We start from the raw sequence: 25,273 nt of genomic DNA, 5'->3' as shown, positions 1-25,273 counted from the left end.
CGCACTCACCCCGCGCCCACGTCCGCGGACGCCTCGCCGAGGAGGCTGAGCAGCGCGAGGAGCAAGAGAAGCCTGCGGGCCATGGAGGCCGCCATGTTGGACGCGGATGTCCGGTCACGTGCGCTCGCCCCACGTGACCCAGGCCGCAGGCCCGGCTCGCCGCTCGGCGCCGCTACCGGGCGCCAGGTACCGCGGGTTGCTGCGGGGTCGCGTTTGGGGGAGGAGCCTGGCGGCGACACCTCAGGTTCCCGTGGATTTGGCTGCAGACACTCAGCGTGGCGAGACGACGGGGAGGGGCTGCCACGTGGTTTCTTTTTCTTTTGGCTTTTTGGGTCACCCGCGGCGATGCACAGGGGTTACTCCTGGCTCTGCGCTAGGAATTACTCCTGGCGGTGCTCGGGGAGCCTCGGGGATGCTGGGAATCGAACCCGGGTCGGCCGCGTGCAAGGCAGACGCCCCCTCCCCGCCGCGCTATCGCTTCGGCCCCCAACTTCCACATATTTTCATTTATTTCTTCCCGTTAAAACTTACTTTGCCGGGTGAAGTTTATGCATTTACATTTTCCCTTTTTTTGGCCACACCTGGCGATGCTCAGGGGTAGCTCCTGGCGGTGCTCAGGGGACCCTATGGGATTCTGTGGATCAAATCCGGGTCGGTCAGATGCGATGCAAATGCCCCACCCGCTGTACTATCTCTCTGCTCCCCTACGCATATACATTGTTCTTTCCTTTTCTTTTTTTTTGGGGGGGGGTGGGAGGAAACACCTGGTAGTGCTCAGGGTTTACTCGAGGCTCTGTGCTCAGGAATCATTCCTGAAGGGATTCAGGGGACCATAAAGGGTGCCAGGGATCGAACCTAGGCCCGCCGTGCAAAGCAAGGGTCCTACCCACTGTACTATTTCCCCAACCCCCAGTACACAGTTTTTCCTTCACTGCTTGCCATCCCTTGCAGACCTCATGCTCCCTCATGTCCCAGCTATGCGTCCCCGAATGAGGACATTTTCCCACCCAACCCAGGCGCTGGGCCGGCGCTCTGATCCACGGGACCATTCCAGCCTCGCCCATGGTTTGCCTGTAATGGCTCCTCTGGTGCCCAGGGGCTGTTTCTGGCTCCTTACTCAAGACTTGCCCCTGGTGGTGGCCCTGGGCCCACGTCTGGTTCCAGGGATCCGCAGAGCCTGGTCGCGCCTGTGGCAGAGCAGGCGCCTCCCGCCCGCGCTCTCATCAGTATTGGAGCTTTTCTTTCTTTCTATTTTATTTTATTTTTTTTGCTTTTTGAGTCACACCCAGCGATGCACAGGGGTTCCTCCTGGCTCTGCACTCAGGAACTACTCCTGGCGGTGCTCAGGGGACCCTATGGGATGCTGGGATTCGAACCCGGGTCGGCCGCGTGCAAGGCAAACGCCCTCCCCACTGTGCTATCGCTCCAGCCCCTGTATTGGAGCTTTTCCCCACCTGTGAGTGTCATTCAGCGGTGCCACTTGCGTTCCATTTCTCTGGGCCCCGACCTGGAATAGTCCCAGAGCCTTTCTGCGGCTCTGATCACGGCCACTGCAGGCGGGACAGAGGTACTGACCCTCCTGCTGCTCTGGTCACTGCGCCATTTTCAGCAGGATGGCGCCGACTCTCCCTCTTCGGCTGTGGGAGAGCGTCCTGGGGCCTGAGGCGGCCAGGCCGGGGCTGGGCCTGTCAGCGGTGGGCGCGGGTGCAGGGGCCAGGGCCCGGCAGCCCTGGCCAGAAGCTGCGGTTGTTTGTCAGCCGCCCTGCAGGTGTGCGGGGGCTACTCCCCGAGGGTCAGTCTGGTCAGTGCTTGGGGAGCCCAGTGGTGCTGGGCATGGAACCCGGGTCTCCTGCGTGCGCGGGGCAGCGCTGGGCCTGGGAAGCTCCGGTCTGTGACGGCGGTCACAGGAGACTGTTGCAGCGGGGACAGCGGGACACGGCAGGACTGAGAATGGAGGCGGAGGGGAGCTGTCTGAACCGCGGGGGGGAGGGGCGGGAGCTGGGAACAGCTGAGGGAACGCCTCCCCCACGCCCCCCACTCGGGTGCTGGTGCCAAGAGGAGTCTGAGGGGGGGTTAGCTGGGAGGAGAGGGGGGTGCCCCAGAGCCCCAACAGGCCGGTCTGGATTGCAGCCCCGGGACGGGGAGGCTGTGGTGCTTGGCTGCTCCGTTTGAAACCCGCTGGGAGAGCCACATTTGGGCGCACGCGGGGAAGTTGTGCAGTGAGGTTAGACGAGGTCCGGGAACCAGGAACCCTTCTCTGGATCGTGTGGGGCAGGGCAGAGGCGGCCCGGGCGGGGGTGGGGGCGAGGAGCCAGGCAGAGGGACAGACCAAGGCCTCCTGCGCCCCCCGCTGGGCAGTGCTCGACCCTCAGCCTGTTTCCCGGGGCGGCGGCTCTGCCCACGGAGCTTTCTCCTGCAGTTTCCCCGCAGTGTTCACAGCCACAGGCCGTGGGACGGAGCAAAAGCGTGTTTCCTGCACCGACCCGGCCCGGGTGTTGACGGACGGAGGGAAGGTGGATTTTTCTTTTACGGTGCCAGGAATAGAGGCAGCCCTGGGCTAACCGTGCCAGGCAAGTGCTTTAAGTGCCCCCTGCCCTGCCCCCCTAACCACATCCAGGAACTTTCTTTTTCCTATTTTGGAAGTGACTTAAAGCTCAGGTTTCCCTGGAGTCCCTCCCTCCCGGATTTAAACACTCTCAGCTCTCAGGCTGCGCGGATCCGCCCAGAGTCAGGGAAGGCGGCGGGGTGGGGAGGCATTATCCCCCTTAATCCCCCCGGAGTGGATGTGGCTTCTTTGGGGCTTGTGTGCCCATCGCAGTCAGCGTTTGCTCTCTTGGGGACATGGAAGAAATCCTTGGGGTATCCAGAGTGCCAGGTGGCTGCTGGGGTCCCCTCGGAAGCAAATCACGCTGCTACAGTGGGTCCCTGGGTGGCTCGGCACCTCCATCCGCCACGGCCTGACGCCCAGGAGAGGGTTCGACCTGTGTGTGTGGATGGAACGGAGGCCCCTCGGGTCAGCCTGAAACCCCCCCAGCCATTACTGGGCCACAGGCACGGAGAGTGTTTGAACACACAAGGATGTCCGGATCTAGTTTCACCTTTGAAGGGGAGCAAGATGAGTGGCTTAAGTGACTTAGAAGGCTCCGAGCCCAGGGACGGGAGTCAGAGACACTTTTCCCTTCCCAGTGACCCCCCTCCCGCCCCGCAGGCAGCTCCTGGATCCCTTCGAGGGCTTTTTTTTTTTTTTTGCTTTTTTTTTTTTTTTGCTTTCCACACCCAGCAAATCTTAGGGATTCCTCCTGACTCTGCACTCAGGAATCACTCCTGGCGGTGCTAGGGGGACCCTATGGGATGTTGGGGATCGAACCTGGGTTGGCCGCATGCAAGGCGAACACCCTCCCCACTGTGCTATTGCTCTAGCCCCATGTTCAGGACGTTTGTGAGGTTGGTCTTCAGGTCATTCCCGTGCGGGGCTGGGGTCAAACCTGGGCTCCCCTGTGCACCCCTGTCCTTCAGGCCATCTCTGGGCCCCTGGGGGGCGCTGGAGTCCCCTCGAGCCCTCGGGCATCCCGGGCTCAGGACCAGTGAGGGAAGGAGACTTGGCAGTCGGCTGCGGGGGTCGCACACACCCGGGAAGGCGCTGCTGGGCCAGGCGGGGGTGTCCCAGGCCCATCCCTGGTGCTGCTGTGTCCAGGCAGCCCTGCCCAGGGCTGGGGCTGAGCCGCTGCTCTGAGCCCCCCCCCCCCGCCCGTGAAGGATGCAGCGTCCCCTGGGCTCAGCGTTAACTCTGGACGTGCTGTCAGGAGGCGGGAAGAGGCTGAAGGTGCCTGGGGCTGGTGACGTCTGACACCGCCAGGCCCCGATGCCCACAGACCCAGACACCAGCTGGCGGCCATGCCCGACATCAGTTTATTCCCGCTCCCACCGGGCTCTGCCGGTTCCCCCTACCCAGGGGGTGAGGGGAGACGTCTCCTTCCCGGGGCGGGGGGAGTCCAGCTCGAGACAGGGCCCCAGGGCCCCCGAGCCCGACTCTCAGCGGCCGGGAGCAGGGGGACGCGCCGCCAGGACGTAGAGGAAGCCGCCCAGGGCCGAGACGGCCACGGCCGTGTTGTGGGAGGAGCAGCCATCTGGGGAGAGAGCGGGGCTGCCGGGCTGGTCCCGCGGAGGGGCCACACCCCACCCTGGGCCCTCGGGGACAGTGCCTGGTGGGTGCCCCTGTCCTGCAGGCAGGGAGGCTGAGGCCGGGTGGCCATGCTGCGCTCACCTCTCAACCCGCAGGGCCCCCCTCTCGGCCTGCCTGGGGCCGTCGCCCCCTCGAGGGGCTCTGGGATCTGACACTCGGTTTAGGTCCACTTTACAGATGGAGAAACTGAGGCCGGGAGTGGGGCAGCCACTCCCACCGGGGGGCGGGGTCCAGGTTGGACCCTGGACGGCTGCAACACTGCGCTGCTCGGGGCGTCAGAGCCAAGTGTCCACTTCCGGGCCATTTCCAAGCCCCCTCACCCAGCTCCCCTGACCGCCCGCTGCCCCTGTGAGCCGGGTTCCCCCCTTCCCTCCTGCCCCCAGGTGGCTCCAGTCTCCTGATTATCCCTGGGCCGGGGCTGTGATTCCCGGAAACTCACAGGCCTTGTAGCTGGGGGGGTCCCAGCACCCCCACCCGCCCGGCCCACCCGCCAGCGCCTCTGCGAGGTCTGGCTCACGCCCGGGGCACCTGGGGCGTTTCGTCACCTGTGAATTGTTTGTCTCTCCGCTTCACGCGCCTCAGAGAGTGGCGCCCGGCCGGGCTGTGCGGGGACGCGGCCGCCCCTTCCCCTGCGGGGAGAGGGAACACGGGACTCACCCCCCGCCCCGCCCTGGGGAGACAGCGCTGTGGGCGCCCCCGGGCCCCCGAGCACTGCAGGGTGCTCAGGGGTCCCCAGCATCCTCGCGCCCAGGGCACTGAACTTGCTCCTGACCGGCCGAGAACCACGGGCGGGCCTGGGCCTCCGCTAGGAGCCCCCCAAACACAGTTCCCTCAGCCCCCTCCGCTGGGAACCTGCATTCTTCACTCTCCTCTGTGTCTTTGGAGGGCCACGCCCAGCAGTGCGCAGGGCCCCTCCCGGCTGTGCTGGGGGACCCTGTGGAGTGCGGGGACCAAGCCAGGCCAGTGCCCCCCCGCGGCCTCTCCGCCCCAACACGCTCCTCTGCTCTGTTTGTTTAGGTGCCACGGGGGGACCGAGGGGCCTCTCGGGCGCCCGCCCCTGCTGTGCCCCGCGCCCTGGCCCGCCCCTCTGGGAAGCAAACATCGATCTGGAACTTCTGGCCCTGCAGGACGCACAGGCTCCTGCAGCGACCCTGGCCAGGGCTGCCCCGGCTGCGCCCGCTCAGGGAGGCGGCAGCTAAGCTCGTCCCACCCAGGCTGAGATGTGGGGGCCCCGCGCAGGGGGCAGCATCCCCCGCCCCAGCTTCCCTGTGCCGGAAGGGGCCGTGGGTTCCCAACTGCCCCCCGCCCCGGAGAGTCTGCGAGCCCATCACGGCCTGTGTACGTGTGCTGTGTGTGCCTGTGTGTGCTGTGTGTGCACCTGTGCTATGTGTCTGTGTGCCCGTGTGCTGTGTGTCTGAGTGTCCATGTGCTATGTGTCTGTGTGCCCGTGTGCTGTGTGTCTGTGTGTGTCTGTGTCTGTGTGTGCCATGTGCTGTGTGTCTGTGTCTGTGCATCTGTGTGTGCCGTGTGCTGTGTCTGTGTGTGCCCGTGTGCTGTGTGTCTGTGTGTGCCGTGTGCTGTGTGTCTGTGTGCTGTGTGTCTGTGTGTGCCGTGTGCTGTGTCTGTGTGTCTGTGTGTGCCATGTGCTGTGTGTGTGTGCCGTGTGCTGTGTGTGTGTGCCGTGTGCTGTGTCTGTGTGTGCCGTGTGCTGCTGTGCCCGCGTGCTCCTGTGCGTGGAGTCTGCAGTGCTCCCTGTTGCCCGCGGTGTCCTGGCCGCACCCTCCACTGTTCGCCAGGGCGGAGGCAGCTCACCCGCCCTCCCGAAGCAGCCTTCCGGGGCCTGCTGCCAGCTGAGGATGGTCTCGAGCCACCCGGGCCGGTAGAAGTCCAGGAAGCCACTGATTCCGCAGAACATGACTGCAAACAGAGCAGGGGTGGGGCAGGGGCCTCAGGCGTGTCCCCCAAGGTGGGGGCCTCAGGCGTGTCCCCCAAGGCGGGGACCTCAGGCGTGTCCCCCAAGGTGGGGGCCTCAGGCGTGTCCCCCAAGGTGGGGGCCTCAGGCGTGTCCCCCGAGGCGGGGGCCTCAGGCAGGTGCCTCAGGCGTGTCCCCCAAGGCGGGGGCCTCAGGCAGGTGCCTCAGGCGTGTCCCCCAAGGCGGGGGCCTGCAGGCGTGTCCCCCGAGGCAGGCTCTCTGGAGCCTCCCCTGAGCTAAAGCGTCCGGACAAGAGTCAGGATGGGGGATCAGAGCACCCAGGCCCGGCAGGGCCACCGGAACCCCGTCCCCTTGTCTCAGGCCTGTGGGCGGTTTGTCACCTGCAGCCGGGGCGCAGTGGTTGCCTCTGGGGGCGGGAAGCAGTGACTGGCGGGACATGGAGTGTCGCGGGCACCCGGTGAACTTTGAAGTTTGAGCAAACAAGGACTGAGAACGCCCCCGTCTCCCCCAACCCCACGTCAGTGTCGCCCGGGCAGTGCCGGGGTGGACCCTTGCGAACGGTGCGTTCGTGATGGGCCCCACGTCTGGGCCTCACTGGGCACCACGGGGCTTCATCTGCGACGCCCGGCAGCCCGGCTGCGTGTGCCCACCCCGCTGCTCCAGCCCGGAGAGGTCAGCTCACTGTTCTCGCAGAAGATGTCCCGGGCGATGGGGGGGTACCCCCCCGCCTCCACCCTGCGGTTGATAAGCAGCATGTTGGCGCAGAAGCGGTTCATGTAGTGCTGGCTCTGGCCGAACAGCCCAGCGGTGCAGCCCATCTGCAAAGACCAGGGCACGGGGATGGGGGTCGGGCGCAGCCCCCCGCACGGACTTCTCGGCGGGCGGCAAGTGCCACCGCCTTTAAGGCTGATCCCTGCCTCTCTCCTGCATCCCGCCCAGCCGCTGAGCCTGCCCAGCTCGCGTCTCAGCTGCGTGGTCCAGCTGAGCCGACCCAGGGTGCGCTTGGACAGGTGGGAGCGAGCAGGGCCTCTGGACACCAGGGGGCGCTGTGCAGCAGTCAGATGCGCTCGGTGGCTCACCCACCCCCGAGTGCCAGCTCTGGGGCTGCCCACCGGCCCCTGTGGACTGGACACGCGGCAGGAAGAGTGTCAGGGTCACTGTCCACTCGTCGAGCTGATTAATTTGATTAGTCAGATCAACCCGCTTGATCTTGCATTCGCGAAAACTCGGGTCTGATGGCTTGCAAAGAAATAAGAAATGTGGCATCGGAAATGAGGGAGGGCAGGGCAGAGTGGGAGGGGCTGGGTCTCGGCTGTGTATGCCAGGGTCCCGGTCTGTCCCGGGACGGTGCCCGCGGGGAGCAGCCCCACCCTCTCCCCAACAAAACCCAACAGCAGTAGCAACAGGAGAAGACAGGAGGATGGTAGGGGAGGCGGTGCGCTCCTGCTCAGAGCTCGCCGCCAATGTCCCCCTCCCTCCGGCACGGCCAGGGATCACCCCTGAGCACAGAGCCAGGAGCAAGCCCTGGCACAGAGCCGGGAGCGAGCCCTGAGCACAGAGCTGGGGATGACTGAGCACAGAACTAGGAGCGAGCACTGAGCACAGAGCCAAGCCCCCTCCCCCCCTCAGCGTGCTTCGGGTTTCTCGTGGACGAGGAGAGCGAGTCCCCTGCCGCCCCCAGCCCCGTGGCCCGGGTCCGCCACTCACCATCCTGGCCATGAGGAAGAAGAGCAGCTGGTGGGACAGGGCGTAGCCCGTGCAGCCGGGCCTGGTCATGAGTGAGGCGCAGGCGTCCGAGAGCGCGCAGGGCTGGCTGCTGTCCACCCTGCGGACAGGCGCCCTGAGCTCCGGACGCCCCCGCCCCCACCCCCCGATAGTGGCTCCAGGCCCCTGGCCGGGCACCCGCCAGGTGAGCACAGGTGCCTGCGCACGGGAAGGGGCCCGGGGGTGGGTGGGTGGTGCCAGGGTCTGCAGCCCCCATGGGAACCCCGGACAGCTCTGGGGTCTCACGCCCGCCCCTCTGTGACGGATGCACAGAGACAGGAAACTGAGTCAGGCGGACACGCTCGGGCCCTGCCTCCCGCCCAGGGGTGGCCGGCGAGTTCTTTTTGGTCAGGCAGGGAACATTCCAGAGGAAGTTTGGATATTGCCATCACCGAGGTGGGCAGGAGGGGACCCCCAGGGCCAGAGTTCAGGGCTGGGAGGGAGAGGTGCCTTGGAGGGCTGGGGGCCCAGGGCTGGAGGCCTCTCGGGCTGGGGGGCCCCTCCTGGTGCGGCAGACGGGGGCTGAGCACGGAGCTGCACGTCGGGGGCCCTGCAGGGGGGGGCTTGAGACCCCCGCGGTGGGGACGGGCGCAGAGCCTGGTGCTGTGGGACGAGTGGGCGCAGAGAGGCTCTGGGCGGGGCGTACCCGGTCCCCAGCAGCTGCGCCAGGCACGCGTCGCTCTGCTCCTCTGAGAACGAGTCCTGCTTCTCGAGCGTGGGGTACGCCAGGGAGGCGTTGGTGAGCGTCCAGACGCGCGGCAGCCTCCAGAACCCGGGCAGCAGGGTGGGCCGGAACTCTGGCACAGAGGGGGCCCGGGCTGGGGGCTGCTGTGGCCCCCAGGGCCCACCCCCGGGTGTTCCCCCTTGCGGCCACCCTGGCTGTGCGCCCAGGGCTCCGCAGTGAACCTGGACACGCAGGAGTTGGGGGAGGGGCCCGGGCCCGTCCCAGAGGTGCTGCTCCCAGCCTGTGAGGTGCTCGATGCTGGGGCCGTCAGGACCACCCCAGGGTCCCGGGGGCCAAGCACGGGGCCCCCTGTACAATTTCTAATCTCTAGGGACCACGTTCTGAGGCATAAGGAGTCGGGGCCTTTGGGCGAGAGCGGGGAGGGCGTCGGGACCCCCCTCCCTGCAGACCCGGACGGGGAGACCCAGAATGCCCAGGGGAGCCGCCAGCACTGCCCTCTCCGGGGTGGGCACCCCTGCCTCAGACAGGCCCCTCCCCGCAGGGAACGGTCCCTCGCGTGGCCTGGGCGGAGGCCCGGGCAGCCCCCACCTCTCAGGTGCCCCTGCAGGAGGCGGCCGGGCGCCCACCTCTCAGGTACTGGGCGTCGCTCTGCTCCAGGTAGCGCGTGGCCCCCTGCAGCAGCCCCGCCAGCTCCTCCGCCAGCTTCTCCGCGCGCAGGCCCAGCGGCCGCATCCCCGGGTCCCGGGCCCACTGCTCACGGACGCCTCCGAGCTGCACTGGGGTGGGGGACACGGAGCAGTGCCAGGGTGAGGCCCACCCTGCCCCTTCCACCCTGGGGAGGGTTCCCTAACTGTGTGTGGGATTGTGTGTGTGTATATCTGTGTCTGTGTGTCTGTGTGTGTATCTCTGCGTGTGTGTGTGTGTGTGTGTGTGTGTGTGTGTTGAGGAATTCCAGCAGGCAGTCACAACTTGGGGCTTGTTGTGTCTGATCCTGGCTTGCAGGGGCGGGATGAGGATTGGGGGGCAGAGGAATGTGGGGTGGACACGGGGGTCCAGAGGCAGTGAGGGTGCGTGCCCTGCACCCCTCCTCTGGCTGGGACTCTGCCATCTGTGGGGAGGGGTGATGGGGGAAGCGTGGGGTATAACTGTGTGTGTGACTGTGTGTATGTGGGTAAGTGTGTGTGTGTACAGGGTGAGTGTGTGTGTGAGTGTATGTGTATATGGTGTGAGTGCGAGTCTGTGTGTGTGTGAGTGTGTGTACATGGTGTGAGTGCGAGTCTGTGTGTGTGTGTGTGTGTGTGCGTGTGTGTTCCTGCTTGCCTTGGCCAGGCTCCAGGCTCTCACAGGGATCTGATATCCCTCAAAGCTGAACAAACACTCAGCTCTTCATGGGGGGTCTCAGGGGCTGGGCGTGGGTGAGCGCGATTGGAACCAGATCGGGAGGGTCCACGTTTTGTCTGACCAGCCATGCCCTCCCCTCAAGGCCTTGGGGGCGCGGGGAGGGGGCCACATGCCACGGATCCTCCTCTCCCAGGACCCCCCTCCCCCCCGCCCTGCCAGTGCCCGGCGCCTCCTCCATCCAGTCCCAGGCACTGTGGGCAGCAGGAGGCGGCCAGCTGAGGGTGGTCTGGGGGGCTGGCCCCAGGGGGCAGGCACCCACCTTCCAGCACCCGGAAGCCCAGCACGCCGTCCAGGTTGACTTCCCGCAGCCGTCTCCGCAGGAAGGCGGTGGCCCTCTCCAGCGCCGAGAGGACGAGGTCAGCCACAGTGGCCTCGCCGTCGTGGGGGTGCAGGGGGGCCCGTGAGGCCAGGCACGGTCTCGGCGGTGCCAGCAGCCAGAGCAGGAGCAGGAGGCCCAGGTAGGACATGGCTGGGCGCGGCAGAGACTGGCGGGATGTGCTTCAGGCCAGCCCGCCCCCTGCCTGCCCCCCTCCCTCCCTCCCCTGCAGCTCGGGCAAGAGGCGGGCTCCGCCCCGGGCTGGTCCCACAGCCCGGGGTGGCCAGGGCAGCTGCAGCAGAGACCAACCCAGTGGTCAGCCTCAGAGAGCGGAGCCCACCCAGTTCCCCCTCACCAGACCCCGGGCCCGGCTTTCATCTAGCAGCTGCAGCTACGATCTGCGAATCCCAGCCTGCAGAGCCAAGTTGTTTGGAAATAGATTTTAGGGAGCATGTGAAGGGCTAACGGGAAAGAGCGACACAGAGTCTCTTGCCCCCACGCCTGGTTGTCTTCACCGGGGCCCCCTGGAGGGGGTGGGTTGAGTTTCCCTCCCCGTCCCGAGCAGAGCCCCCATGGCTGAGGACCTCCGGAACCCGGCCACAGGCATGCTCAAGCCCCTGCTCCACATGGTCGGACGAGCCACATGCATGAAGGAACCGGCAGAGGAACCCAGGTGTGTGGGACCCGGGACCGAGATCTCCAAGCCTGCTTGGATCGGGACTGGGCCTCTTCCACCCAGATCCCCCATTTTCCAGTAGCTAGGCGCTCACACCCAGAAACTGCCCCCGGCGCCGTGCAATCCCACAAACGGCCAACGCCCAGAGACTATAAGACCAAGCTTCCGGAAGCACGGCCGCTTTGCACTTTGCAGCCGCTCGACACCTTATAGCCCAATTCTCCCCTTTGGAGAACCTGGCAAGCTACGGAGAGTTTCCCGCCCACATGGGAGAGCCTGGCAAGCTCCCTGTGGCCTATTCATATGCCAAAACCAGTAACAATGCTGGGTCTCATTCGCCTGACCCTGAAAGAGCCTCCATGTGGCGGCGTTGGGAAAAAGAGGTTTCTAAAATCTCAGGGCTAGGACAAATGGAGACGGTACTGAGCCTGCTCGAGAAAATCAACGACCAACGGGATGATGATGATGATGATGATGATGATGGTGATGTGAAGGGCTGAGGCACCTTTGCCTACAGGAGACCCAGCTGCGGTCCTGCGAGCGAAGAGCACCCCTGGGTGTGGCCCCTTGCCCCAAGTGCAGTAGTACAGAGTGAGCCGACATTGTCAGGAGCCTGTGGCTGGCCACGGAGGTCACGGACAGAACCACCATGCCACGTGCACTGTGCCGAGCCACGGCCCCGTCCTCGTTCCCCCAGGCTAAGGTCAGTGGCGTGGGAGCGAGGCTCCGCAGGGAGCACGTGCTTTACACGTTCGATGCCCGGCTCCGTGCAGTCCTCCAAGCACCATGAGTGACCCCTGAGCACAGAGCCAGACGCAGCCTCAGAGTAAACACGAGGTGTAGCCCCCAGTCAAAACTGGAGCCGAACAGAAAGGAAGGACGGTGCCCCGTCTAGGTCCCCGCACCAAGGCGTGTGAGTATCTGCACGCCTACGTTTCACTCAACACCCCTGGCCTGTGGGCTAGCCATCACCCCCAGCCCCCCACGCCAGTTCGCCCTGGCAACCGCTCCTGCACTTTCTGTGTCTCTGGGACTGGGGATATTTTGCAGAAACGGGATCTCGTCTCTTCTGTCCGGGCGGGCTACCTCAGCACCGTGCGTTCGAGGTTTGTCCACTCTGAGGCAGGTATTAGGATGGCATTTCTTTTGGGGGGTGGGGCTCCCAAATGGTGCTTAAATGCAGTGCTGTTTTCCTTTGGGGACCGGAACGATAGTACGGGGGGAGGGTGTTTGCCTTGCACGTGGGCTACCTGGGTTCGATCCCCGGCATCCCATAGGGTCCCCCAAGCACCGCCAGTAATTCCTGAGTGCAGAGCCAGGAGTATCCTCTGAGCATCGCTAGGTGTGACCCAAAAAGCAAAATAAATAAAGATTGAAAATAAAAAAGCAGTGCTGGAGGCCAGCAGGACCACAGAGAGAGGCTGAGCGGGGCCCTCCAGGAACCAGCCAGGAAGGCTCCTGCAATAACACCCGCCCCCAGGCCGACCACTGGATCCATTCAGGCTAACTCCACTTTCCTGCTACCGTGCACGGTGCCCCTAGAGCACCCCTTGACCGGGTTTCAGCTTGAGAGTGTCTAGGGGGTACCCAGACCCGCAGCTGCTGGTACCAGCTAGGGCATCAGCCAAGGAATTCCCGGCCTAGGGGCTCCCGCCGGCCCCGCCCCCGAAGCCCCGCCCCCGAAGCCCCGCCCCCGCCGCGCCTCCGTCGCACCCCGGCCCCGCCCATCTGAAGACGCGGTCTGCGGCTGCGCGGGGGCGCGTCACGTGACCGCCGGCGGCGGCCAAGATGGCGGCGTCCTGCGTGGCCCTGGCGGCCGTGGCGCTTCTCCTGCCGCCACTGCTGCTCGTCGCCCGCAAGCGCTGGGCGCGGGGCCGCGCGGTCCGGCACGTGGCGGTCGTGGTGCTGGGCGACGTGGGCCGCAGCCCCCGCATGCAGTACCACGCACTGTCGCTGGCCAAGAGCGGTTTCTCCGTGACCCTCCTGGGTTTCTGCAGTGAGTGCGGCGGGGGCTGGCGGGGCGACGGGGCTCTCGGACCCGCGCCGTGCTCGTTCCTCCGCCGGGCCGCGCCCCCAGGGCCGGGCGGGCCGGGGTCCGGCGGGACGGCAGGGGCCGGGTCGCGCCCAACCCTGCCATATGGGGGGGCCGGGCAGGGCCACACGTTGGTTGCAGAGTCGTACGGTCCCCTCCTCGCGAGTCCACGGAGAGACGGGGGAGCCTGCGATGTCCCGGGCGTCGCACTGGGGAGAGCTGGACACGGGTCCCACCCTTCCTGGGCTGGCCGTTTAGTGGACTCTGGCCCCATTCTCGTTCTGGCTGCTGAGGAACACACAGGCTTGCAAAGTTTTATTTTTCCAAAACCCTCTTGACCCGTCAGCCTGAGCTGGGGACTCGTTGGAGTGGCTCATACCGTAAAAGGGGACTGTCTTTGCAGACTCCAAGCCTCACGATGACCTCCTGCAGAATGACAGAATCCGGATTGTGAGTCTGACGGACCTTCCGAGACTGGCAGGTAGGGTGCAGTCGGCTCCTGCTTCTCTGAGTCCTCAAGGGGGTGGGAGCAGATGGGTTTGGATATAGGGTGGGCGGCTCTACAAATTGCCAGAAGCACCGAGTAGTGATTGCTAACTTGTTTTTTTTCTTTTTGGGTCACACACAGCGATGCTCAGGGGTTGGTTACTCCTGACTCTGCACTCAGGAATTACTCCTGGTGGTGCTCGGGGGACCACATGGAATGCCAGGGATTGAACCTGGGTGGGCCACGTGCAAAGCAAATGCCCTCCTGGCTGTACTCTCACTCTTGCCCCTGAATGCTAACTTTTGACTTGCAGTTGGGCCTCGCCTCCTCCAGTACGGGGTCAAGGTCATTTATCAGGCAGTGCATTTGACGTGGAAGTTGATGTGGACAGAGCCCGCAGCCTACATCTTTCTCCAGGTATATGTCCGCCTCACCTCTGTGACAACCACTGTTAATAATTTGCTTGACTTTTCCTCCTTTAATAATCCACCTGTTAGTAAGTGAATTGCATATTCACATGTATATAAGTTTTGAAAACCTGAGTAGGAGCTTATGGCGTGTTTCCGTTCTGGTGACGGGTCTCTCCGTCCATTCTCCTTTCAAGGGCATTCGTTACAGGTGGTTTCTCACTGTGCTTATTCTGAGTGTTTGACATGTATGAGCCCACTGATAATTTCATTACGACCGTAAGAAGTATTTGCATTCTCGGATGTGGAGACCTGGGGCCGAGAGGCTGTCAGGGCTGCCCTTTGGGTCACTGAAAGTGCACAAGTCAGGGATCAGATCAGCTTGTCTGGGCCTGAAGTTCTGCTCTTGCTTTCTTCCCGTTACTACTTTTTTTTTGCTTTTTGGGTCACACCCAGCGATGCTCAGGGGTCACTCCTGGCTCTGCACTCAGGAATTACCTCTGGTGGTGCTCAGGGGACCTTATGGGATGCTGGGAATCGAACCCGCATCAGCCGTGTGCAAGGCAAACGCCCTACCCGATGTGCTATCACTCCAGCCCCCCGTTACTACTTTTAACACGTAGAGGCACTTCTTTTAATGGGCTCCATTGTACCCCGATGTAAGTGTTCTTTAATGTATTGGGGCTGGAGTGATAGTGCAGCAGGTAAGACATTTGTCTTGCATGTGGTTAAACCTGGTTCAATCCCTGGAACCTTGTAGGGTGCCCCGAGCCCCACCAGGGGTGATCCCTGAGCACAGAGCCAGGAGTAAGCCCTGAGCCCTGCTGGTGTGGCCCCAAACAGTAAAACAAAATAAAGCCCACAATGCATGGGTTTGGTCTGAGCATGTGCTCAGACTCTGATGTCTCAGGCCCTCGAGGCCGGGTCTCTCAGCTTCTTTTTCCTGCAGTGAGGAGGGTGAGGAGGTTCACGCGGGAGAAGGGCTCTGTCACGACCAGCCACGTGTGTCGCCCTGGGTCGCTGACCTCCTCTTCACGTAAGCCTGTCTTTCCCAGAACCCCCCGGGCCTGCCGGCCATTGCCGTCTGCTGGCTCGTGGGCTGCGTCTGTGGGAGCAAGCTCGTCGTCGACTGGCACAACTATGGCTACTCCATCATGGGTCTGGCCCACGGCCCCCGCCACCCTCTTGTTCTGCTGGCCAAGTGGTGAGGGTCGAGGGGGGAAGGTGCGGACAACGCTGACTCTGGAGGGAAGAAGGGGTGCACTGAGTGCTTTGGGGGGACCTAGGGAACTGCTGACGAGGACGGACGCAGACTCAGTCCTGGCCTGGCCGGTCCCCGCTTTCTGTCCGTCAGAGTGAGCAGCGGGCCACGAGTCACCCACTGCACACGGGACGCTGCAAGGCCCATGCTGCGCCGTGTGGCCAGTGGTGCTTGCCGTGGCCTGGCCTTTGCCGAGCCCCCTTTGCTGCACAGCTGTGATCCCTGGCCCGGCCTTCTGGGGAGCCCCTTCTGCCCCCCTGGAGAGCCGCCGAGTTCGCACAGGGCCGTAGAGTGAGGGGTCGGAGCGGGAGCGGAGAGCTGGGGTGCTGGGGGGGCGCAGACTTGCGAGGGTGGGGTACGGGCACTCAGGGGATGTGTCTCTGCAGGTACGAGAAGGTCTGCGGGCGCCTGGCCCACCTGAACCTGTGCGTGACCCACGCGATGCGCGAGGACCTGGCAGAGAACTGGGCCATCAGGTAGGGCCCCGGCCGGGGCGGGAATGCGGGGGGCGGTCACTGGTGCGGGGACGCCCAGCTCGGAGGGCTGCGGGCCGGGCCTCGCGGGACTCTGTGGTCATCGGAAATCTCCCCGTGGCCGTTGCCCCTCGCTGCAGCCCCCCGTCCCCCCTTGCAGGGCCGTGACCGTGCACGACAAGCCGGCCTCCTTCTTCAGGGAGACGCCCTTGGACGCGCAGCACTTGCTCTTCATGAAGCTCGGCCGCACCTACCCTGCCTTCCGGGGCCCGTAGGTGTCGGGGCCAACCCCGCCTGCCCGCTGCTCCCTCACACCCGCGGGCACTGCGTGTTCCTTCTCTCTCGCACACACTCACACTCTCCCTCAGGCACTCTCGGACACTCTCACACTGTCACACATTCTCCTGTCTCTCCCCGCTCACACCGTGTCTCTCTCACACTGTCACACACTCTCCTAGTCTCCCTCAGGCACTCTCAGACACTCACACTGTCACACATTCTGCTGTCTCTCCCGCTCACTGTCATTCATACACTCACATTCTCTTACTCTCTCACACTGTCACTCTCTCACATTCTCATTCTCTTACTATCACTCTTTCACTCACTGTCTCATTCACACTCTTTCTTTCTTCCTTGTTCTCTCTCTCCCTCCCTCACCCTGTCTCACTCTCTCTGTCTCTCCCTCCCTCACACTGTCTCACACTCTCTGTCTCTGTCTCTCTCTCCCTCACACTGTCTCACACTCTCTGTCTCTGTCTCTCCCTCCCTCACTGTCTCACACTCTCTGTCTCTGTCTCTCCCTCCCGCACTGTCTCACACTCTCTGTCTCTGTCTCTCCCTCCCTCACACTGTCTCACTCTCTCTGTCTCTGTCTCTCTCTCCCTCACTGTCTCACACTCTCTGTCTCTGTCTCTCCCTCCCTCACTGTCTCACACTTTGTCTCTGTCTCTCTCTCCCTCACTGTCTCACACTTTGTCTCTGTCTCTCTCTCCCTCACACTGTCTCACACACTCTCTCCCGCACACACCCTCTCACCAGCCTCGTTTCTGACACATCTCGGGGCTGAGCTGGTTCCCGCAAAGACTCATGTCGGCTGTGTCCCTTTGAGGGGACGTTGCTGCCCACCGGGTCCCTGCTCTGGGTCCTGTGGCAGCGGCTCATGTCCCAGGGCAGAGGGTGGGGCCACGGTGCCCTCGTCCCACCCGGTGGGGAAGGGGATGGGTCACGCGTGGCCCCGGCCTCAGTGCCGTCCGTCTGCAGCGCCGCCCCCCAGGACCCCGGCACCGAGAGGTCGGCCTTCACGGCGCGGGACGTGCGGAGCGGGGCTGTGACGCGCCCTCACGGGCGGCCGGCCCTGCTGGTCAGCAGCACCAGCTGGACAGGTGCCAGCCCCGGGCCGGGCGGGGGCGGCTCTTGGGCCCCGGGCCGCACCCTGACTCTTGGCTCTCCACAGAGGACGAGGACTTCTCCCTCCTGCTGGCCGCGCTAGAAAGTGGGTGTGTGGCTGTGCCCGGGGGTCACCCAGGGGCGGAGGGGGGGGGCGGGGGAAGGCCCGGGCTCCGAGTCCCCGGCCCCCATGGCCCGAGGGGTGATCTGGTGACCTGCTCGTCTCCGGACAGGGTTTGACCAGCTGCTTCGTGACGGGGAGAGCCTGCCGCCCCTCGTCTGTGCCATCACAGGTGCCAGGGCGGGGAGGGAGACGCTGCCCGGAGCCAGGGAGGGAGGGAGGGAGACACACACCACCCTGTCCCGGCCTCATGGAGGCGGAGAGTGTGTGTGTGTGTGTGTGTGGGTGGGTGTGGGTGTCATGGAGGCGGAGAGTGTGTGTGTGTGTGTGGGTGGGTGTGGGTGTGTGGTGTCACACAGCCTCTCCTGTGTCCGTTCTGCATGCAGTCTCTCAAGTATTTTTTAATTAAAAACATTGGAGCCCCCAGACCTGGCTGTGTTTGGGGCCTTGCAGTGCCCATGGTGGGCTCAGACTGGCCCCTCCAGGCAGGGCAGCTATTTTTTTTCCTTTTTTTTTTTGCTTTTTGGGTCACACCTGGCGATGCTCAGGGGTTCCTCCTGGCTCTGCACTCAGGAATCACTCCTGGCAGTGCTTGGGGGACCATATGGGATGCTGGGAATCGAACCCGGGTCGGCCGTGTGCAGGGCAAACACCCACCCCGCTGTGCTATCGCTTCAGCCCCAGGGCTCTTTTATGTGCTCCACCCGCCAAGCTTTCTCTGCTGTCCTAGACCCTGATGGTCTCATTTTAGTTTCTGAGCCCTTCCCAGCAGTGCTGGGGGGACCATGCGGTGCTGGCCGTGGGGTCCGGCCTGTGAACCCTTCAGGCCCTCCTGGGCACTGAGACCCTTACATCCATCTGCTCAGCTTCACCAGAACCATGCCCGAGGGAGAAACTGAGGCTCAGAGAGCCTCACGGCTGGACTGGGCCTGTGGGGAACTTGGGGTCCGCCCCGTGAGCGCCTCCACGTGCTCCCAGCCCGAGGCGGGGAAGGGGCCCCGGGCCTGCGGGGGTGACTCGGCGCCTTCCCGCCAGGCAAGGGGCCTCTGAAGGAGTTCTACGGCCGCCTCATCGCCCAGAAGCGCTGGCGGCACGTCCAGGTGTGCACGCCGTGGCTGGAGCCCGAGGACTACCCTCTGCTTCTGGGTGAGCGGCGGGCGGGGGGCCTGGGGTGGGGGCAGGGCCTGACCCCCTTCTTTAGGCCACTCTGCGGGGACAGTCACGGTCCCGGCCGTTGGTGCCACGGTGGCCAGAACATTCTCACCCCACCAGGCACAAACCCCGAACCCATTCGAGGTTGATCGGGCAGGGCACTGGCCTGGCACGTGGCTAACGAGGTTCGATCCCTGGCAGCCCACGTAGGGTCCCCGAGCCCTGCCAAGGGTAATCCCTGCATGCAGAGCCAGGGGAAGCCCTGAGTCCTGCCGGGTGTGACCCCCAAACCAAACCCCATCAACAACAGGCGGTAGCGCCCAGCTGGAACACCCGAGTTGGGGTTCCGGAAGGGGATGTGGCCTCACCCCATTGCCCCCCGGGCAGCCAGTGGGGCCCCGACTTGGGGATGGATGTTCTCTGGAGCCCCAAGTCCGGGTCGGGACGGGGTCTGTGGGTGGGTCGCGCTGATCGGCCCTGCCACCCGCAGGGTCGGCGGACCTGGGCGTGTGCCTGCACAAGTCGTCCAGCGGCCTGGACCTGCCCATGAAGGTGGTGGACATGTTCGGCTGCCACCTGCCCGTGTGCGCCGTCAGCTTCCGCTGGTAGGAGCGGATGGACCGGGAGGTTCCGGGGACAGGCTGCGGGACCCTGTGCGGGTCACGCTGTGCCACGGGGCGGGGGGAGGCCCACGCGCCCAGCTCGGGGCTGGCTCCCAGGATGCAGGGGCCCACGCGGTGTAGACCAGCTGTGCAAACCGCTTAGACCCGGAGCAGAGGAGCACCGGAGTAGTTTGCTCTCGGTGTTTCTTCTGTCCGGATTGGGGTTTGGGTCCGTGACAGGAGTGTCACCTGCTGTCACTGATCGGCCTGGCACTGGGGTGCGTCTGGCTGGGTTCTAGGAACTGCAGTGCCGGGTGGGAAATATGGAGCCTTCTGCGAGCTGCACGGGGGTCAGTGGCACCATCAGCCCAAAGTGCTGACCTTCCATGTGTGCGTGTGTGTGCACCGTGCGTCTGGATACACCGCGTGCCTGTGTGTGTGCCCATCTGTGTGCGCTCCCGTCCATGCGTGTATGTGTGCATGGCCTGTCTGCGTGTGCTCCCCTGTGTGCCTGCATGCCTGGGGCCTGGTCTCTGGGGTCCTGCCATGCCGCCTCGCTGGGCAGCGGGCCAGGCAGCAGCCAGGCCCGCTGCGCCCCTGTCCCTCTCCAGGGTCGGGGTTTCCGTGTGTGCCCCTCCCGGTGCTGTTGACCCCGGGTGGCCAAGTGTCCGGGCCCAGTGAGCACATGACGAGGGGCCTCTGGATTCTTCCTGATCTCCCGCGCGCGTCTCTCTGCAGCTTGCACGAGCTCGTGCGGCACGAGGAGAACGGCCTGGTCTTTGAGGATGCAGCCCAGCTGGCCGCCCAGCTGCAGGTAGTTGGCCTTGACCGCTGAGGCTTTGCTGGGGCCTCTGTGGGCTGGGAGCCCGGTGGGGCTGGGGTGGGGCAAAGGGGCTTCTTCCAGCACCAGGGAGGTGGGGGGGTTCCAGAGGCGCTTCTTAGGCTGCCAGGGCCGAGTGGGCTCAGCCTGGACCTTGGGCCACACCCGCGGCGACCCAAACACTGTCTTAAACAGGGCGCTTGTGTTCCAGGTTTGTGGGCTGTGGCCGGCAGGGGGCGGGGGTCACTTCCAGGCGTGTGGGGTGTGGGGCCTGGGTGCCAGGGGTCGAGCCCTGGCCACCTGTGTGCAGAGCTGTGCCCGGCCTGTGGCTCTGTCCACCCTGCTGTGCCCAGGTACCCTGAGGCCCGCTGTCAGCCCCGCGCAGGGGGCGGCCAGGCCCACCCATCCAGGCCGCGGGTGCTGGGGGCTCAGCTCTGGTCTTTCCCGCCTAGATGCTTTTCTCGAAATTCCCCGATCCCGCCGGCAAACTCAGCCAGTTCCGGAAGAACCTGCTGGACTCGGAGCTGCCGCGCTGGGATGAGAGCTGGGAGCGGACGGTGCTCCCGCTGCTGGCCGACACGTGAGCCCGGCGGGCTGCAGGCGTCGCCCAGTGGCGGGAGCTGGGGCTGCAGCCTGCGGGCCTCACGGCTCCCAGTTTATTTCCGGGCTCCTCGTCTCCATCTCCTGGTTCCCTGATTTTTGGGCCCCTCCTGGGACATGGCTACCCCCAGCTCCCCAGAGGAGTCCTGTGGGCCCCGTGGGCCTGTCACTCGCACGCGACCCTCCTCAGCAGCACGGACTTTATTCGCACGTTTGGGATACCCCGTGTGTGTCCAGAGACATCCCGTCCTGGGGCGGGTGGTCTCCAGGGGGGCCCCCTGCGTGGCTGGGGGCCGCCAGCGTCAGCTTCAGAATGGACGTCTCCACCGTCTCCTCGTCGTAGGCAAACAGGCGCCGGCTGTGCCGAGGCAGCTTCTCCCACGGGATCCCGGCCCGGCCTGAAACGAGCGTGTCTCAGGGTGCTGCCGTGTCTGCAGACGCCTGGCCCGTGGGACGCACGCCAGGGCCTCAGGACAGACGTCGCAGAGCTGGCTTTGTCACGTCTGCTTGGGAAGGGAGGACCTGGGGACAGGCAGGCGCCCCTGCCGGCCCTTGTGCAGCCATGGGCCGCGGCTGTTCAAATAAAAGCCCGTTATTCCGCGGCAGACAGTGTAGCTGTCCTGTCGCAGTGTGTGGGCCGGGTGGTGTGTTGCCAGCGGCTGGCCTCTGGCCCGTGGCGTGGGCGGCCACCCTGCACCCTGTGACCCACGCGGGGGACAGGCCCCTCCTGCTCAGCCTGGCCTGGCGCCCGGCTGCCGGTGCCCCTTCTCTCTGAGGTGTGACCTCAGGGGTGTCCTTGCCTGACGCTGTGTGGTCTCCTGTGCACCCCAACACCTGGCCCTGCTGCTCTGCCCACACAGGCCCGGGAGGGCCACGGCTCTGGAATCTCACAGTGGACACCAGTGCCCCCCTGTAGTCCCCCTCCCTGGGCAGCAGCCCCCACCCTGACGCCACACACCCAGCTCCTCGGTGAACAGCCGCCACGTGTCCAGGTTGCGCGCGGTGAAGGCCACGTAGGCGTCAGGAGCCCGCAGGTGTCCCTGGCACCCGGCCAGCCGCTGCAGGGCGCCCACCAGGGAGCGCGTGGTCTCAGGGCAGTACAGCACGTCTGTGAGGCAGAGCTGGTCACCCCCGGGCCTGTGTCCAGCCCCCGGGCCCTCCAGGGGCAGGTCTGCAGGCTCTAGCGGGGGCCGTGGGGGCTGGCTGGGCGCCGCGTGTCCCTCTCCCCGGCCCACACCTGCAGCAATGACGACGTCAGGCTGGAAGGCGGCGAGCTGAGGGCCTGTCACCAGGTCCCAGTCCAGCTGGGCCACCGCCACCTGGGGGCGCTGTGTGTCACAGGGGTCGGGGTCCGCGGGGTCCGCCTGCGGCGTGAGCCCGTTGAGCACGACGTTGTCGCGGAGCTGCTCTAGGACGCGGCTGTGGCCGTCACTGAAGACGTAGGCGCGAGGCCGGCAGCCCTTGCAGATGGCGAGGCCCGTGAGGCCGGCCCCGCTGCCCAGCTCCAGCACCGTCCTGGGGGGCAGGGGTGGTACTGGGGACTGAGCACGCCACCACCCGCCGGCCCGGGGCCCCAGTCACCTGTGTGCGAAGGTGTCCGGGTTGTCCAGGGCCCACTCGGCGAGGTAGAGTGCGGCGGTCCAGGTGACCAGGCCCGTGGTGCCCTGGGACACGATGGCCGGGCTCTCCGTGAGTGTGACCGTGTCCCCTGAGGGCTGTCCCGCCGGGAGGGGTGGGGGCAGAGTCAGCGACACACCCGGGCCTCAGCCCGCCTCAGGGCAGGGCCGGCTCAGCGGCTGTGTCTGCGCCCTGCCACGTCTGCACGACGTGTGTGAGCCACGCACAGGGCCACGCCAGTTATGCCTGTGTGTCCACAGGAAGGAGGTGCAGGGCGTTCCCACACCAGGCCGCATGGTGCCCTGCCCTGAGTTGGGGGCTGGGGGTTTTCTGGGTCCTTCTGGAGTCACCCCACACTCGGGGTTGGGGGTTCTCTGGGCTTTGGGGTTTCCAGTTGCTCCCAGGGCAGATGGCAGCCCAGCCGCCCACGTTGCTCGGGCTCCTGGGACACTCACTGAGAAGGGCACCCCCTACTGGTCCCCGTAGGACACAGCATCCACGGCACAGGCCGATGGAGAGCAGAAACGGGCCCTGGGGCTGGCCGCCCTCCCGAGACCCTGCTGCTGAGCGGGGACCCGCCCCAGGAGGCCGAGTGGGGCTGGGGGCGGGGCACGTCTCACCAGCAGGTAGCTCCGGTGGCACGGGGGCGCCTCCTGGGCCATGAGCACTTCTGCCAGCGCCTCGTACAGCTCGTCCAGGGGCTCGGGCTGCACGGCCTCGTGCTGGGGGGACACGGGTCAGTGGGGACGCGCCCTCGCTTCAAAGGTGCTGCCAAGGGGCCGGGAAACGGGGTGGGGCTTTTCGGCTGGGGCAGGTCTGTGTGGGGGCGCGCCAAGGATCATGTGGTGTTGGGGTGGCCCCGGGCCCCAGGCTGACGTCAGACTCGGGGTGCAGGAGGCCGGGGGCCCCACGGGCAGGCCCCGCACTCACCCTGCGGATAAGCTCGGACAGGAAGCTCCGTCTGTACTTGACCGACGGCGGGTGCCTCACACACACGGGGTGCCTGACGGTCTGTGAAAAGGGACACAAGGTGGACAGGCTGCACAATCCCGGCTGAGCCCAGACACAAGGGTCTGCTTGCCCCGCCCCGCCTGCCCCACCCCTGCCCTGCAGCTGTGGGGTCTGGACAGGGGCCCCAGCTGGGCGGTGCCTCTGAGGGGTGCCAGGTGGGGGTGGGGCTGCAGCGCAGGGAGTCTGGGGTCCTCACCTTCTGCAGAATGTCCAGCAGCACCTTGGAACCCAGCGGCCCCTTTAACTTCTCCTCCAGGCCCTGTTTGGAGAGTTGCACGGGAACACTTGGCAGGAAACACAGGCCGCGGACAGGGAGCGCGGGGTCCTCCCCCGGCCACCGCCTGACCTGGAGGGCTGAGCCTGGGCCGCAGCCCGGCTCTGGGGCTCACCTGGCCAGCCGGGGCCATGGGGGCGCCGTGGCCTGCCGTCTGGGGTCAAGAGGGCACGGGAAGCATGCAGCTCCCGGCCAGCAGCCTCACTGGGATGCCGGGGATTGAACCCGGGTCGGCCGCGTCTAAGGCAAACGCCCTACCCACTGTGCTATCACTCCAGCCCCTCTTCGTGTCTTCTGGTTTGGGGGCCACTCCGGGTAAGGCTTGGGGGGTCAATGTAGTGCCGGGAAATAGAACGCCGAGCAGCGAGGGGCGAGGAAAGCCCTTCCCGCGTGCTGACACGCGACAGAGCTCCGCGTTCGTGCTGGCCAGCAGTGGCCCTGCCCAGTGGGTGTCTGTGTGACCAGGGCTGTGTGTTCCCGGGCGCCCCCTCCTGCTGGGGCCTCCCGGGCAGTGTGTCCTGCTCAGCCCGGGCCTGGCTCCAGGAAGCTCACCTGCAGCCCGTCCCGCAGGAGCCCCCACTGCAGTCTGGGAGAGACCTGCCGCAGGCAACCCGCTATCCGAGCGCTCTCTCTGTACCCCAAGCAGCACAGCCTCTAGTGCTCACGCCCCGGGGGGTAACGCACCCCACTACTGGCGTCAGTGTTGGGGCCAGTCTGAGAAGCAGGCTGTCACTGTCATCCTGTTGCTCATCGATTTGTTTGAGTGGGCACCAGTAACGTCTCCATCGTGAGACTTAGTTACTGTTTTTGGCATATCCAACACACCACGGGTAGCTTGCCAGGCTCTGCCGCACGGGCGCAATACTCTCGGTAGCTTGCTGGGCTCTCCGAGAGGGGCGGAGGAATCGAACACGGGTCAGCCTCGTGAAAGGTAAACGTACTACCGCTGTGCTATTGCTCCAGCCCAGAATCAGGCTAATTTCTTTTTTTGCTTTTTGGGTCACACCTGGCGATGTACAGGGGTTACTCCTGGCTCTGCACTTAGGAATTACTCCTGGCGGTGCTCAGGGGACCATATGGGATGCTGGGAATCGAACACGGGTTGGCTGCGTGCAAGGCAAACGCCCTCCCCGCTGTGCTATCACTCCAGCCCCCCAATCAGGCTCATTTCTTATAAATAATTGTAGCCCTTATTCAATCGGGGCCGGGGGAGGCTATTACAAAGGTAATTTCGTTTTGGGCTGAAACAATGGACAAAGAGTTCGGTGGGCTGAGCGCTGGCTTTGTACGCAGGACCCTGAGGTTTGATCCCCATCAACTGCATGGTCTCCCTCAGCCCCACCGGGCACGACCCTGAGCACTGCCCGGGGCGGCCACAAAGCAAAAGGTTACATATTCCTCCGGTGTCCGGGAAACGTTTTATGCTGATGGACCAACAGACTCCACCCTCACCCTTGCCCCGATGACGGGGCAGCCCAGCTTGTGAGCAGACGAGCCTCTGATTTCTAGGGTCCAGCCCAGCGCGCGGCGCAGGGCCACTGGCCCCCCACGCAGCTCCCGGCGGGCTGCTCCGCAGCCCCCGGCCCTGCATCACACGCGACCAAGCTGCCCGAGACGGCCTTGCTCGGTGCTGATGAGGCGGGCGAGGACCCAGGGCCCGGGTCCCAGACCTGTCACCAGGCTCCGCCACGTGGGCGGCCCCGGGCGCGCCGTCCGAAAGGGGCCGCGGCGGGGGCGATCCGACGGCCGGGACGAGGACTGGCTCCCACGACACCAGCGTGGTCCAGCAGGGCCGGGCCCTGGGACCCCCGCGGGAGGGAGAGGGCGCCGGCCCCGGGATCACGGCCCCGAGCCGTGCCGGCCGGGCGTGCCGGCTCCCCGGCTCCCCTCCGCGCCCCGCGGCCCACCTGCCAGGGGAAGGAGCGCAGCGCGCGCGCAGCCAGGAAGCGGCGCTCGAAGCTCCGCAGCAGGTCCGCAGCCTCCGCGCTCTCCTCGGGCGCCATGGCGGGGCGGGGCGAACGTTGCCCGGGAGACGCGCCGGAAGCCCGGCCCGGCACCAGGAGGCGGGCTCC

The 25,273-nt window shown here is 65.4% G+C and overlaps 4 protein-coding genes across 7 annotated transcripts in view; 1 reads left to right on the top strand and 3 right to left on the bottom strand.

Moving 5' to 3' along the window:
- The window catches only part of NAGPA (N-acetylglucosamine-1-phosphodiester alpha-N-acetylglucosaminidase), a 5,700-nt gene extending 5,523 nt beyond the window's left edge, over positions 1-177 (bottom strand). The window contains exon 1 of one of the 2 annotated variants that reach the window (XM_055134768.1): positions 10-177. In XM_055134768.1, coding sequence (XP_054990743.1) covers positions 10-95 — 86 coding nt within the window. In that variant the 5' untranslated portion in view covers positions 96-177. The remainder of the gene's footprint in view (positions 1-9) is intronic. The other variant, XM_004604357.2, reaches the window with a different exon arrangement.
- On the top strand, positions 47-20,492 carry ALG1 (ALG1 chitobiosyldiphosphodolichol beta-mannosyltransferase). Of its 2 annotated transcripts, none has more exons than XM_055134769.1 (13): positions 47-186; positions 13,394-13,471; positions 13,791-13,894; positions 14,940-15,088; positions 15,532-15,621; positions 15,779-15,889; positions 16,879-17,000; positions 17,072-17,110; positions 17,238-17,297; positions 18,161-18,271; positions 18,768-18,882; positions 19,618-19,693; positions 20,152-20,490. In XM_055134769.1, the coding sequence occupies exons 3-13, from the start codon at positions 13,859-13,861 to the stop codon at positions 20,281-20,283; spliced, it is 1,041 nt and encodes a 346-aa protein (XP_054990744.1). In that variant the 5' UTR covers positions 47-186; positions 13,394-13,471; positions 13,791-13,858; the 3' UTR covers positions 20,284-20,490. The 2 variants fall into 2 exon arrangements, with proteins under 2 accessions (XP_054990744.1, XP_004604195.1); XM_004604138.2 differs by lacking the exon at positions 47-186 and adding an exon at positions 12,719-12,954 and having other exon boundaries at positions 20,152-20,492.
- Positions 3,892-10,448, bottom strand: C4H16orf89 (chromosome 4 C16orf89 homolog). The gene is made up of 8 exons (XM_004604356.3): positions 10,226-10,448; positions 9,192-9,341; positions 8,527-8,677; positions 7,824-7,941; positions 6,799-6,934; positions 5,996-6,100; positions 4,729-4,812; positions 3,892-4,127 (listed from the first exon to the last, which is right to left on the bottom strand). Exons 1-8 carry the CDS (start codon positions 10,431-10,433, stop codon positions 4,033-4,035), a joined length of 1,047 nt encoding a protein of 348 aa, XP_004604413.1. The 5' UTR covers positions 10,434-10,448; the 3' UTR covers positions 3,892-4,032.
- EEF2KMT (eukaryotic elongation factor 2 lysine methyltransferase) lies at positions 20,486-25,273 on the bottom strand. 2 transcript variants are annotated; one of them, XM_055134771.1, is made up of 8 exons: positions 25,109-25,273; positions 23,124-23,186; positions 22,847-22,927; positions 22,537-22,638; positions 21,881-21,963; positions 21,537-21,814; positions 21,258-21,407; positions 20,486-20,697 (listed from the first exon to the last, which is right to left on the bottom strand). In XM_055134771.1, the coding sequence occupies exons 1-8, from the start codon at positions 25,202-25,204 to the stop codon at positions 20,501-20,503; spliced, it is 1,050 nt and encodes a 349-aa protein (XP_054990746.1). In that variant the 5' UTR covers positions 25,205-25,273; the 3' UTR covers positions 20,486-20,500. The 2 variants fall into 2 exon arrangements, with proteins under 2 accessions (XP_054990746.1, XP_004604412.1); XM_004604355.2 differs by having other exon boundaries at positions 21,881-22,014; positions 25,109-25,271.

Source organism: Sorex araneus, chromosome 4, assembly GCF_027595985.1.
Source record: "Sorex araneus isolate mSorAra2 chromosome 4, mSorAra2.pri, whole genome shotgun sequence".
NCBI classification, from domain to species: Eukaryota; Metazoa; Chordata; class Mammalia; order Eulipotyphla; family Soricidae; genus Sorex; species Sorex araneus.
The sequence above is the reverse complement of the archived record's forward strand: the minus strand, read 5'-3'. Positions and strand labels throughout refer to the sequence as shown.

Excerpts from the sequence above, each read along its gene's own strand:
- C4H16orf89 (XM_004604356.3), bottom strand. The coding sequence starts at position 10,433 with ATGTCCTACCTGGGCCTCCTGCTCCTGCTCTGGCTGCTGGCACCGCCG. Across the intron at positions 6,935-7,823 it reads TCTTCCTCATGGCCAGGATG|ATGGGCTGCACCGCTGGGCT; the intron begins GTGAGTGGCGGA and ends TGGTCTTTGCAG. Across the intron at positions 4,813-5,995 it reads AGGCTGCTTCGGGAGGGCGG|GGGAAGGGGCGGCCGCGTCC; the intron begins GTGAGCTGCCTC and ends CTCTCCCCGCAG.
- ALG1 (XM_004604138.2), top strand. The coding sequence starts at position 12,747 with ATGGCGGCGTCCTGCGTGGCCCTGGCGGCCGTGGCGCTTCTCCTGCCG. Across the intron at positions 17,111-17,237 it reads CCTGCTGGCCGCGCTAGAAA|GGTTTGACCAGCTGCTTCGT; the intron begins GTGGGTGTGTGG and ends GTCTCCGGACAG. Across the intron at positions 19,694-20,151 it reads AGCTGGCCGCCCAGCTGCAG|ATGCTTTTCTCGAAATTCCC; the intron begins GTAGTTGGCCTT and ends TTTCCCGCCTAG.
- EEF2KMT (XM_004604355.2), bottom strand. The coding sequence starts at position 25,204 with ATGGCGCCCGAGGAGAGCGCGGAGGCTGCGGACCTGCTGCGGAGCTTC. Across the intron at positions 23,187-25,108 it reads TGCGCTCCTTCCCCTGGCAG|GGCCTGGAGGAGAAGTTAAA; the intron begins GTGGGCCGCGGG and ends CTCTCCAAACAG. Across the intron at positions 22,928-23,123 it reads TGCTGGACATTCTGCAGAAG|ACCGTCAGGCACCCCGTGTG; the intron begins GTGAGGACCCCA and ends CCCTTTTCACAG.